Source organism: Strix aluco, chromosome 3 (genome assembly GCF_031877795.1).
Source record: "Strix aluco isolate bStrAlu1 chromosome 3, bStrAlu1.hap1, whole genome shotgun sequence".
NCBI classification, from domain to species: domain Eukaryota; kingdom Metazoa; phylum Chordata; class Aves; order Strigiformes; family Strigidae; genus Strix; species Strix aluco.
In genome coordinates, this window is record NC_133933.1 from 72,362,548 (window position 1) to 72,375,810 (window position 13,263).

The 13,263-nt window shown below is 39.5% G+C and overlaps 2 protein-coding genes across 4 annotated transcripts in view; both read left to right on the plus strand.

Moving 5' to 3' along the window:
* The window catches only part of MTCL3 (MTCL family member 3), a 45,930-nt gene extending 37,746 nt beyond the window's left edge, over positions 1 to 8,184 (plus strand). Inside the window, exons 11-12 of one of the 3 annotated variants that reach the window (XM_074819166.1) lie at positions 4,035 to 4,137; positions 8,168 to 8,184. The gene's annotated coding sequence lies outside the window, so the exon portion shown is untranslated. Of the gene's footprint in view, positions 1 to 4,034; positions 4,139 to 8,167 lie in introns of those variants that run through there. The other 2 variants (XM_074819164.1, XM_074819165.1) reach the window with 2 other exon arrangements.
* Positions 8,185 to 8,231: 47 nt separating this feature from the next.
* The window catches only part of KIAA0408 (KIAA0408 ortholog), a 63,995-nt gene continuing 58,963 nt past the window's right edge, over positions 8,232 to 13,263 (plus strand). The window contains exons 1-3 of the mRNA XM_074820547.1: positions 8,232 to 8,366; positions 11,735 to 12,076; positions 12,422 to 12,501. Coding sequence (XP_074676648.1) covers positions 8,232 to 8,366; positions 11,735 to 12,076; positions 12,422 to 12,501 — 557 coding nt within the window. The remainder of the gene's footprint in view (positions 8,367 to 11,734; positions 12,077 to 12,421; positions 12,502 to 13,263) is intronic.

Below are 13,263 nucleotides of genomic sequence, written 5' to 3' on the forward strand. Positions count from 1 at the left end.
GGCAGGAGTGTGTGGGCCTCAGGCAGAGCAGAGCCAGGCAAAACACTGCTGATTCACTAGATTGTCTGCCGCATAGCATCTAATTCTGAAGAGCAATAATGAGAATATAAGATTTTGCTTTTATGTGACAGCAAGCTGGATATGCCAGGTTGCCTATCAGTTCAAATCTCACTTAAACCAATAGCAGATTCACAGTTCCCATTTTGGAATATTCTGGTGAAATACTAATGTTCTGGCAAAAATGTCATTGAATTTAAACCCTGAAATTGCCTTAATTTTACATTTCTCTGAAAGATTAAATTTCTCTTTCCCGTGTTCCCAGGGAATTTATTCCATGTTCTTTCAGAAGGAAGAGATATTGCATCTATAGGTCTAATTCTGACATTTTTACACTTGTGTAAATCAGCAGTAAAGCCAATGAATTTTTATGTCATTTAGAAAATAGATGCATTTTTTCCTTTAATGCAACCCGATAAATTAAATCAAATTTGTTTCCTATATAGAGTCGTCTCTGAATTCCCTGACAAAATACCTCTACAAATATTTTCTTTACTGTTACTGAAAAATTCCCATGATACTAGAATGATCATCTTCTCCAGGATCAGAGATATTTCTTTCAGCCAAAAATATCCATGCCTGAAGCTCCAGTTAGAGATAGAATAAGTGTCTGCTGACACATGTCACCAGTGCTTCAGGATCAAAACTAGAAGAGAGCAGGTGCTATAGTGCAGAAATATGCCTGGCAGTTGGAAAATAGAAAATTGCCAAAAACATGGCTGTCTAAATATGTGTTATAAAAAGAGATGAACTGCACATGAACTTTGGGAGTTGTTTACAAAAACAAGCAGAGCTTTAGGGTATTAGATGCCCTTCTCCTTAATCACCCCAGAATTTGATAGGTGAGTAGGAGACTTCTAAAGGCATCAGTATCAGGGACGTAATTCTCATTGGCTTACATTTCTGTCTCTGATTTAATGCCAGGGGAAGTGATATTCAAACCCAACTTTTGCCATTACACATGCAGTTGCCTATGGGGAAAATTACAGTGGCTCTATTTAAAGTAAACATCTAAAGTATCTGCCACCGATTTCCAATGTAACCTTGGAGAAGTGACATGACATAACACTTTGTTGGCTCTGCTTCTCCACTAAGTTATATACTATTGCAGAAGTGCACAATTGTAAGAGAAGATAGAGTTTGTAGTCCCTTCTGCCCATTTCCCGATTTATGTATCCACTCCTGAGATGTATTTGCCAAGATTATCAAGGTGTACATCATTCAGGAATCTGATGTTGTGGTTGGGTGGCAGCAGTGCTGTTATTCCTTCTTGTTACCAAATTTATGTGGACATAGCAAAATGGGTGTGCCATAACCAAGCTAGTACAGCAGAACTGAAGATGCTCGAAAATTATCTTGAGCGCAGGCTATTAACCAGAATACATGCTACCCTGAGTACATAATCAGATTATAGCCTATGCTGAAACTCATGCTCCTTTGTCTTGCATGATGAAGAGAAGTTTAGCAGAGGGCTTGTTGAAAATGCCCTCGCACTTTTTTTGTTGAGGTGCTGACTTTTAACACAAGCAGAACTGATACCAGGTATAGACAAAGTACACTTTGCCTGTGGAAGCAGTGTGTCAGATGTAGTAAACCTACAATAGCTTTCCTGCTTCTTTTTCCTGTGCCAGCGGCCAGAAAGCCACATTTTCTGCTTTGTCTGCTGCTGCTGGGGGAGGGACAGTATCTGTTGGATGACTTTTTTTTCCTCAAAAGCAAAAGTCACTACTGTTACACTTAGGGATGTCTGGAGCAATGAGCCCAAATTTTTAGACGTCGCTTCATGTTTTCTTTGTCCCAACTTTTTCTCTGCCTTTCCCATTTTAGGATGAGTTTAACATGGCCTTTTGACCTATGGTCTCACACATTAATAATTCCTCATGCTGACAGAAATGTAGGATTTTGCCTGAGTGAAAACTCAATCCTGGGATTTAGTCCCTTGTTTTCTTTAATTTTACTGTGTTTTATTTCAAAGAGTTCACGTAACAAGGTGAGGGGCGTTGAGTTAGCAATTTTAAAGGCACAAGAATAATAGCCTGTGGTGATGGGTAAGAGTAAAAAAACATGTCTTCAGCGTCTGTCTTCATTTTCAGTGGTGCAGCTGTGCTGGCTTCAGGGAGGAGGCAGCACTGTGGCACCCGGCCTCCAGCTGTGGGCTCAGTTCTGCTCCCAGGCACTCGGGCTTCGCTCACAGCCATGTCAGCTGGTGTGTTGGGATGTAGCCTCCCAAAGAAGTCACACGGTTGCTTTATGAACAGGGAATTTTTAAATCCTCAGAGTTTAGAGGCTGGAGTTTTTCTTCAGGGACATTCAGTCGTGTACTTGGGCATCTTTGTTCAATTTTTAGACCATCTTTGAAATTTTCACAAATAGCTCAAGTCCCATTATTCATGTTACATAGGAGCAGAATAAGATCCCCAGTAGTGTATTCACTGAGACTTACAGCTTGACCATATAAGGAGAAGATATGTGTTTTCTCTGAAACCTGCTTTGGTGTTTACTATAAAATGCACCCAGAGCTAAAATCTTTATGTTGTGCATGGATTTTATCACAGATAAAACCTTATTGTTCTAAAGAGGAGAGTGCTGACTAAGCAAAGGACGCATGAATCCTCATATTGTGTCCTTCATCTCGCCAATCCTCTTGTCATCAGTTGCTCTGCCCACAAAAATATACGTCACTCTTGCTTAGTGCATTCAAAGACACCCATCTGATGACAGAATTTGTCCAGAGTTTTATGCTGCGTGAGTCAAGTACTTTGTGGCCCTTCTCCAGGTACACATGGGGGCAAATATTCCCTGAAATGTGAATTTTCTGACTATGGGTGGTCTCACTGTCCAGAGGCACATCCAAGCACAAGTACCCAGCAGGGCAGTGCTATGTGCATGAAGATTCTGCCCTCTCTCAGTGTGCCAAATGAAAGCAACTTAACACATAGCGCAACAGGAGAGTTACTGTGGTGGGTAGACACAAGGAGAGAGCGGAGCTCCTTGTGCCCACAGCTCAGCAGGGGGAGCAGCTAAATTTCACTATGCTGGCTTCAGGGTCTCCCGTGGACTTTCACTTACTGGATCATTTTTATCACATCACTCCCTTCCCTCACCCCATGCTGACACTTGCTATTGGCACTCCCAGTGCTTTAAATCCAGGCCAAGGTGTTTTTGGACCTTCCTTGCTAGCCTTGTGCCAGGGATGAGTTTCCCTGCGCAAGGGAGATTCTCCATCCAATTTCAAGTGCTGTGCATTGCTGAGACACAAAGTATCTTAACAGACTGGAGAATCTGATCCAGGAACCTTATAAAGTAGCAGGAATATTTGGGTATATCCCAAGGAAACCATTAGCACCATTCCCAGAATGCAAGACAGTAGGATTACACAGTGCCCAATAATTCTGCACTTCATAAGTGATAGCATATTTAGAACACAGAAAAAGATTTTAGGGAGGAGTGGTTTGCTTTTAGCTCTTTAAGATAGATGTTAACTAACAAAACTGCTGCTTTAGACAAACTCCCTTTACAAAGCAGTTTATGAGGATCAAGCTGCAAAGCTCAAAATGATCATACTAAAAAATATAACCCTGAAAACTGGGTCTGGAAGGCAGCAAAAATCTTCCTTTACAACATGGACGCTAATAAAAGAAACCTAAAATTGCCTATTGTCATAGCTTTAATATTAACACTAGCTGCTTTGGCAAGCTTTAAAAACTGGACTGCACTATAAAACCTAAAAATGTCCTGGACTTGGAGTTGTTTACACAAAATATGAGGAGATATAAAGTTACAGAGCTGGGGGTTGGAAGAGATGGCTTTAAAACCATCCTCCATGCACTGACGTCACGTGGAAGCCAGCTGCTGGGATGATGCTGAACGGAACTGTTTTTCAGTTTGCAAAAGTTGCGGAGTTATTCAAAGGGAGTTGCAAATGCTGCCTTAGTTGAAAGGTTGTGTCTTGCTTAGCTTTCTTATTTCTTTTAAAGATCAAGATTCGCAGAACTGGATCCCAGCTAGCTATTTCATTGCTTTCACTGCTGTTTAGAAATGGACTGAAAAACTTCTAAAGGATTTCTTATTCCATGAAAGGTATGGTTACAGTTTATTTTAAATCTGTGTTTTTGAACAGTTAAGATTAAAAAAGAAATCAAATTACTAATGTGGTAAACAGTTATTTAAATATCTCTCTAATGTTATTTACAAGTAATGTGGTGTTCATGTATGTTATATATGGTCTTTATTCTTAGAGAAAGACTTCATTAGTTCAGTCAGATTCTTCAGAGCAGGCACAGATATATCAGCTGTACAAGGATGACAGGTAGCATTGTGAGCACTTGTGTCTTTCTCTCTCTTTCTTTTTTCTTTCCTTCCTCCTTCTTTCTTGTTCTTTCACTCTTTCTGATTTCTCTCTTTCTCTTTTCTTTCACTCAGTTGTAGTTTCTTTTTATGTATAAAGTGCGCAGTATTGTGACACATGGCACACTTTTGTAACTGAACAGATACATAAATTCACAATTTCTTCAGTCATCCAAAATACAGCACTCTGTTGGAAATATAATTTAACTGCTTTTTTCCTGTAAAATCAAGGGAATATTTGTGTATATGAGTGGTTGTGCACATGCAATCTAATTAATCTCTGTTGAAAAATAACATCGCAACTGATGTCACTGCAGATTATTTTCAGAAGTTGATAGCAGTTGGTTGCAAACTATGTTGCATTTTTAATATGTGGATAGAAAGGGCATGGGTAAGACATGGGGGAATAATAACATTAACATCAAATAGTTGCTTAAAACATTTTTGCTTGAGAGGAGGGAGGGCTAACGGAAGAGTTAAGGGAAAATGCAGCTGATGTAGACAAAATTGATTATTTGCTTGAATTTGATTGCTCTAATGAGCTTCTGACCTTGTCTAGGACATGCAGAAAGTGCCAATACTGCAAGAGTACACATACTGGTTTGATCCACACAGCAAATTATAATGTGACATTTTACATCCCTTTGGGTTGCTTAAGCCATGTGAAATACCCATGGGGACATCTCAGTGCACTATATAGACAGAGGGTATACTACCAGGACCACAAATTGGATTTTATTGCTAATAGGGAAAAAATAAGCAACATCCTCCCTGAGAAAATAAACCCAAACACCAAGGAAAAAAAGGGCAAAGAGTCATAGAAATAGGAGTTAAAATTCTGATGAATTTATCCACTGTACAATAGCAGCAAAGCTGTATAGTCATCCAGCTGCTAACATCAATAAACATGAGTGTTCTTCTCAGAATTTATGTCAAAAGGAAATCAGAGAAGCATAAGAAGCAATACAAGCTTTCTGTGGATCTTAGAGCTAAAAGTGACTACCTGTAACTTCTGTAACTAACCTATTCCAAGACTTGATTTCATTGTGATGGTCTCCAATCTCCTTTTATAATCAGAGTTCCATATGAAACAACTTGAAAATTGTTAAGATGAATTCAAACATGGCAACAGTAGTTCCCAGCACTAAGAAACTACCAGGACCTTTTCAATGCTATATGCATGCTTGAAAGGAGTACATATTATATATCTATTCTTATATGTGTAAAAAAAATAGGCTATGTAGTACTGACTTTCTTTCTAGTAACATGCTGCTGATTGAAGCATGGTCATTATTACTAATAGTGCACTGGCAAAATCACCATTTGTGCAAGTTGTAGACAGATTATACCTGCCTGTCTTGTTCATGACTTTACAGTGATTGTATTCTTTTCTATTTCTTTCTGGCATGTATTTGAAGGATTCTAGTGGAGCAGAGAGTTGACTTGTTTATTTCTCAGAGATGTCTTGAAAGGTTATAAAGATATAAATGTAGCAAAAAAAAAAAAAAAAAAAAAAAAGGGCAAATGACTGTACTAAGAATTGCAACCTTTGAATTACCAAAGTGTGAAAGTATTGAAATGGTTTTAAAGTTCATTAACAATAGATGTTTTGATTGCAATTTTTGTAAGTTGTTTTTGGTCAACACTTACTGAAGTCTGGCACAAAGCTGAAACATTGGTCTGGAGAGGTGCAGTCTCTATAGCCTGGCTTTCCCTAAGAAGCCACAAACAAACCAGTGCTTGACTACTTTTGTGATGAGAATGCTGTGCTGTCTTTCAGCAGTGCTTAGTTTCAAGGAGTTTTATGTTTTTATAAAGCTGCCTTGTATGGTTTTAGGCAGGTGGAAGAAGAAGGGTCTGAAATCTGTTTGTAGGCAGCTGAGGGACAGTTTGCCATTTCAGAGCTCCAAGGCAGGTTTGAAAGGGTAAGCTCCAATACCATGTTGCATGGTGACATGGTTACACCATTGTGAAATGGACTGACAGAGATAGTTGAAGAATAGTCAGCTTGTTCTCCAAGTCCTCCAAAATTGCTTGGGGTTTACAACCCCTGATGTTTTGCAACCCCTGAGTTAGGATTGGACCCATGGTGGCTGTCAGTTGAGAGATCCTGTAGCAGGACTTCCTATGACCCAAAGATCTGAGTAATCTTTTGGGCTTCAGTTGAGCTCTTCTGCTTACTTGTTCATGAAAGAAGCTGACTCCAAGTTTGGCATCAGCTTCCCAGTCAGCTGAAATAATGCAGACACTGGTAAGCAGTGATTACGCGGTAGCCACAGCTGAATCAACAAGACTTGTCCAATAAAATACAGGATGGGGAAGAACTTTGTGTGAAGCTCAAAAATGAATTTTCACTATATCAAAGAAAATGTAGGTGATAAAATGAGCAGTTCCTGTGAGTTGACAATCACTGACCATCAGTCAGGGAAATGAACCAATTCCAAGAAGGTAAACTGGGCTTATCCCTAGTTAACTCTCTGATAATTCATTTGCCTGCCCACACACTTGGTTTCTGGCAAGAGATGAAAGGAATGCAGAGACCTTTCGTGAGTAGAACTAGATTCCATGTCCACCTAAGTAACACAACAGCTGGCTTTGAGAGCGAAAGTTAACAAACTCAAATGTCAATGTGTGTGTACCAGCCATTATTCCACAGGAGCCATTGTAACTGAATGAACGAGTGTTATTTTGGCCTTGCTGGCATAGTAAATGTGCTGATAGTGGATTTTCTATTATAAAGCCTAAGAAAGCAAGAGGAAGACCAGGCCCATAAAATCTGTAAATGTTTTGCTCCAATGTCAGATGAGCAGATCTAAAATATTTCCCTTAAAATATACCTTTTTAGTGGGTCAATTAATAATTTTTCATTTGCAGATACTAAGATACTAAAAACTTCTGAAGGGAAAGGAGAAACTGAAGAACAAATTAGTTAAATATTCTGAGCAAGGTTTTGAACTAGATTTGAGTTAATGCTATTGGAGAATAGTTTCTAGTTTTCCCTATGCTGGTCCTGGAACTAACATTTATAGATTCAGATTTGTAAATCCAAAATACATATATATATATATATATAAGTCTTTCTAGTGACTTATAGTCCTTTATATAGTAGAATGATGCTTTCTACTGTATATGTATGTTTGTTAGCTGTTATTAACTTTCCTGTCCTGTTTTTCTTCATGTATTCTAAAGCATTCATATAGCCATATGAATTTTCTGCATGTATTGAGTTTACAATCTTCAATTGCCAGAAGAATGTCACAGTCTTTGTTGTGCTACATGCACGTGTGAAAGAAGTGCATGAGCAAACATGATACCTTTACACTTGCAGTTGTCTTTTGAACAAATGTAAAAATAGCTTTCACCCTCAAGAGCAGATGTTGCAGGATCCCAAGGTCCTGAAGTGCCATTCAATGTCATGCAGACTTGAATTTCATTGAGAACAGGTTTATAGTGAAGAGTAATGGCAAAGGTGCGAAGTGGCCATGGTATAGAGCCTGCTGTGGCAGACGTTCCTGAATTCTATGATGCTGGATGCGTGTCCTTCCTCCCCTTTCCAGATTGTGCCTCTCTGTCCTAGGGTTTGTGTCCTATAATGCTTAGTTTGTCCATATTCCAGTCACACTCCAGATATATATCATGCAATTGTGTGATGCTGTCTCCTGGAAGCACATTTAAGTTACTTATTTGGGGGTTTTTCTTGGTTGTATTTTTTCCTGAAAGCTAGAATCAAACACAAGTAAGACTTATTCTGATAAACTTCCAGGAAACATTTAGGGAAGACAGAAAAAAAGCAGAGCTATCTTCTTGCTGTTACACAGACTGTAACCATGGACCTTCGTAAACAACTGGAGAATACTGAGAGGAACTGGAATAAAGAGAAGATGGAATTGCTGGAGAGATTTGACAACGAAAGGAAAGAATGGGAATGTCAATGGAAGGTCATGCAGAAGAAAATAGAAGAGGTACTGTTAGACAAAACTCTGAACACTAATATTTTCACTTGAGGTGAAGTGACTAGGGATCACGTCAATTCACTTTTTTTTCTGAATTATATCCTATTTCTTATCTGTCACTGGAAGTTTCTAATAGCTAATAGTAGTTTGAAAAACCTGGGGTTCAGCAGTATTTGCAATTGCTCATTTAATAGTCATGATTATGAAGCAGGAGATTAAATATCACTTTGTGTGAAGTTTGCTATGATACTGTTGGCTGTATACACTGCTGCCATTTCTGCTGGGCTTGAGCCATGATACCTATATTATACATGCTTTTTTCAAGTACATGCTGAACAACTGCATATATGGGGTTTAGGAGAATGCATATTCAGTAATAAAAAAATCTAGGTATCAGAATTCTCCGGCAAAAAGGAATTAGATGGCACAGGTCTGCTGGGGTAAAAGGTAATATTAAGAAGAATGTCATACATTAAATGCTGCATGATGCAGCATCGTTCTGGCTAGAACCTGCTCCAATTATGGATGACTTTTAGCAGAGAAAACCGATATAGTAAATGCATGAAAGCTCTGACACCACTTGTGTTTACACATACTAACAGACACTCACTCCCTACCATTCCTAATACATCTTCCAGAAATAGTTAAGGTAATTATTTATTACTCTTTTATCCCCAGATTGTCCCTGCAGCAGAACCCTCTGGCACTGTAATGCATAAATTGAATCTGCCTTGGCAACATACAGAAGCAAGATTTTTCACCACTGAGCTTTCCACATTTTTCATTCTAATATACACATGGAGTAGTTTTGCTTGCTTTCTGCCAACACCGTCCTGTGGCTGAGCAACACAGGAATGTATGGCAGAGATTGCTCACATGAAAGTATGAGAAGAAAAATTATCAGAGCCAAATGAATTGCAGCCATACACTGCCCGTTAAACCAGCCTGCAGCATAACTCCATAACGTCAGCTCCCTTATATTTTACCCGCAGTTCTTGCAGACTGATATGATAGCTTTTGCCACATTTTGTCTTTAGCGTTAGGACATTTCTGTGCAATGTTACCTAATTTCACTGCCAAGGTGAAAGTGCTTCAAAAGTTAGTAATGTGATCTCTGTGTGTAGTTGAACTTCAGCCTGTTAGGTGTATATATATAAGCTGTTTTGGAATGATGGTAATGTGTTGTGAAAAGGTATTCTGGCTATTAGTAGTCCTGACAATGGCAGCGAAGACCATGTTTTTTCCATGTTCTTTATCAGCATATGGATTAGGAAAGTGTGACAGAGACAGAAAAAGAGATAAAGAATGGAATTGGGCTGAGGGGAAGAGAATGAAGCAAATGGCTGGGTGCTGCAGGACCAGACAAAACTACAAATGATACCCCAAGGTTACTGGTATCCTAAAATCCCCTCTTAAACTGTGTCTATAGTTGCCCTTGATTTCAGTTGCCTGACATTTCTTTGCCAAAAGTCACATGGCTGGAGAAAAGGGGAGTTACCTTTTAAATGCCATCATCTCTAGAGGGATTTCCTCAATAAAACTTACGCTACCTTATCAGCTTATAATTTTATTTGGTAATTTTCTCTAGCCCACCAAAGCCTAACTTAATTCCTGGATTCCTCCAGGAAGACTTACGTGGTTTAGGAGATGATATTGTTGAGTTATTGTGGTTTAACCTCAGCTGTCAACTAAGCACCACACAGCTGCTCGCTCACTCCCCCCACCCAGTGGAATGGGGGAGAGAATCGAAAAGAAAAAAGTAAAACTCATGAGTTGAGATAAGGACAGCTTAATAGGACAGAAAAGGAAGAAAACAATAATAATGATAATAATAATAAAATTTCAATAATAAAAGAATTTGAATATACAAAACAACTGATGCACAATGCAATTGCTCACCGCTCACCAACTGATGCCCAGTCAGCTCCCAAGCAGTGATCCGCCCTTCCCGGCCAACACCCCCCCAGTTTATATACTGAGCATGACATCCTATCGTATGAAATACACCTTTGGCTAGTTCGGGTCAGCTGTCCTGGCAGTGCTCCCTTGCAGTTTCTTGTTTTCACCTCTTTGCTGGCAGAGCATGGGAAACCAAAAAGTCCTTGACTTAGTTTAAGCACTACTTAGCAACAGCTAAAACATTGGTGTGATATCAACATTATTCTCATACTAAATCCAAAACACAGCACTGTACCAGCTACTAGGGAGAAGATTAACTCTATCCCAGCTGAAACCAGGACAGTTATGAGGTGGTATCCTCCCTTCTTACTGCTATGGTGAGTCCATATGAGGCCCTCATTTCTTGGAAATGACAAATTTCAGCCCTCAGGTTCCGTGAGCAGCTGGGCTTTGGGAGTGAAAGCTAAAAGCCCAGGATGAGGTCAAGTGTCAAGTCTCTGAATGTGAGAATACTTCTAATCTACAGCACTACCCATGAAATGGCCACATGTTCTTCATGTTGTTGTTCTTTTTCACTGTCCTTCCAAAAGCTGTTGTGATGGCCTTGTGCACTGCGAGAGAGCAGGCAGATGGCTGTTCAGAGATGCCTGCCCTGTGCTTTCTTCATAAGAGCAAGTTAAGAATGAATGTTTATAAAGAGCCATGGGATTCTTGGCACTGGAAATGATACTGTAAACAGAAGAGGTTTTTATGATGTTGCTGTTTTTTGTAATCTATAATTTGTCACAGTTCTCTACTTTGAATGTGCTGGGTGACTGGAATTAACACCTTTTCATTTACTAATGAAGCCACTGGATCTCAGCGGATAGCGTGAAAGAAGATAAGAGAGTGACCACACATTGCCAAATAATACCATTCTGCAGTACTGATTTATCACTGCAGTCATAGGGAAGAATTCCACTTGCCTGGAAACAAGAATAGACTGCTGTAGTGCAGATGGTGCTATATGTGATGAGAATCCGCTTCCCTTCCTTAAACTAATATACTTTACCAGGCTGTAACATAGCTAGAGCCCTCTCCTTCCTTCACATTCCCTCACATTCCCCATCCATCAGATCAGGGCTGTGTCCACCACACAGTGTGCTGATATTACTTGAAAGACAACCATACAGCTTCTGGCTCAAGGCAGGGCCATTGACCTCATGAGATCTCTTCTGATCCCATCCTATGGATGGAAGCCATACATTAAAACTATGGCAAAGAGTTTGTGAATGAGCTCTTTCCTCATCCTGTGACAATAACTGTCTGTGAACTATCACACCGTGTGACTCAACACTTTTCTACTAACACATGTATAAATTCTTTCTACTTGGTGCTACTGAGTGAAGCATCATTCAAAACAGAAGACGAATATGTTCTTTTACCATGATGTTCATCACATTACCATGATTTAATAGATGGGTTTATTGTTTTTTCAGCTTTACCAGGAGGTAAAACTTAGAAGGGAGGGCAATATGAATGCTCATGATAATAAGGCCATTCAGAGCAAGATGCTGCAGCTGTCCATGCATTCCCCTACTTCGGAAGAGAGTGACACAGTGGAGCTGAACTATCAACACAATGTGGCAAATGTCAGGATGGAAAAAGGGAGTTTGCTCAGTAAAACAGGACACGAATGTAAAGAAACCAGAGCCAAGAGCAGAAACAATACTCTGTTAATGGACAATCTGGCCTTTGAGAACTGTGAGGAACCTGAAGACAGCCTCAGCATCAGAACTTCCAAGAAAAATGCCAAGAATTATATTGGTGATCTCAATGTAGTAAGTAAAGTATGAGCATGTTTCAGTTACAAGGGTAAGGAAAATACCAAGGGCTTTGGCCTGCCAGGTTAACCTAAAGAACTGATCTCCCTGATTTTAGCTTTCCGGCAAGGCACTGTCTCTACTTCCTCCTCAGCTTGCCATTGATGCATGTTTTCTCACTGTTTAAGTGTGTTAACAGTATGCTCTTTACCTCCCTTCACAACCTGGGGAATTTTTGTGTCTTTCCTTGTGCTGCTGTCCTCTGCCTTGCGTCTTAAATGCAAATCACCACACGTTTCAAAATAATTCTGGAGATAACATTTAAAAGGCTTATATTTAAGGACTCTTTTTATATTTATAAAGGCTCTTAAAGAACTTGCCAGAGTCAGTGAAGAATTATGCAGTTATCAAGAGGAAATTCGAAAGAAGTCCAACCACAGAAGGTAAAAACATATTTGGACTCTTCTATATTAGAGGAAGAAAATGAATAATGAGATTGTGCTCCTGTTCACTTTGAAAGGGGATTTGTTGTTGAATTTATTAGTAGTTGGGCAGTTCCTATCCTCCTAGTGTTTTGGTGTTCAGCACAAAACATTCAAATGAAATATACTAAAATATGATACAAGGGCACATTTTACTAGCAAAATGGAGTTTATCTATAGAACTTACAAAATTAAATTAGTGTTTATACAAGATGAAATTGTACTTGTTTCTAATGGCTGTAGAGAGGATTTGGAAAGTGAACAGATATTTCTGCCTGCCCTGGTCCCATTTCCATGCAGTTCTGTACAACACTGTATGGATTTGTTAGGCTGTGAGGTTTCTTATATCAAGCCCAGATCTAGCCTTAAGTGTGGGGGATGTGTCAGGGACTGACAATCCAAGAGTACAAAGAAGGCAAGAGAAGGAAAAACAACCATACTTTGGTACTAATGGAAAGATGGTAAGCCAGACCCTGTAAAGTATGTCAAATGAACATTCCACCATCTGTTAAGAATTCTATGTTCATTGTCTCTCCTTTAGCAAGCTAAACACTAGTCTTCCTCTTGAGTTGTGCAGAAATTCTCGGAAGGCAAGACTGAACCAGAGGTGTGTCTGTGCACACCATGAAAGAGCTTGAGAAAGACTATGTCTCAGCTGTGATGAGAACCCGTGAAAGTCTGCATCATGGCAAGCTCTTCTCAGATGCTCCCAAAGAGCAGAGG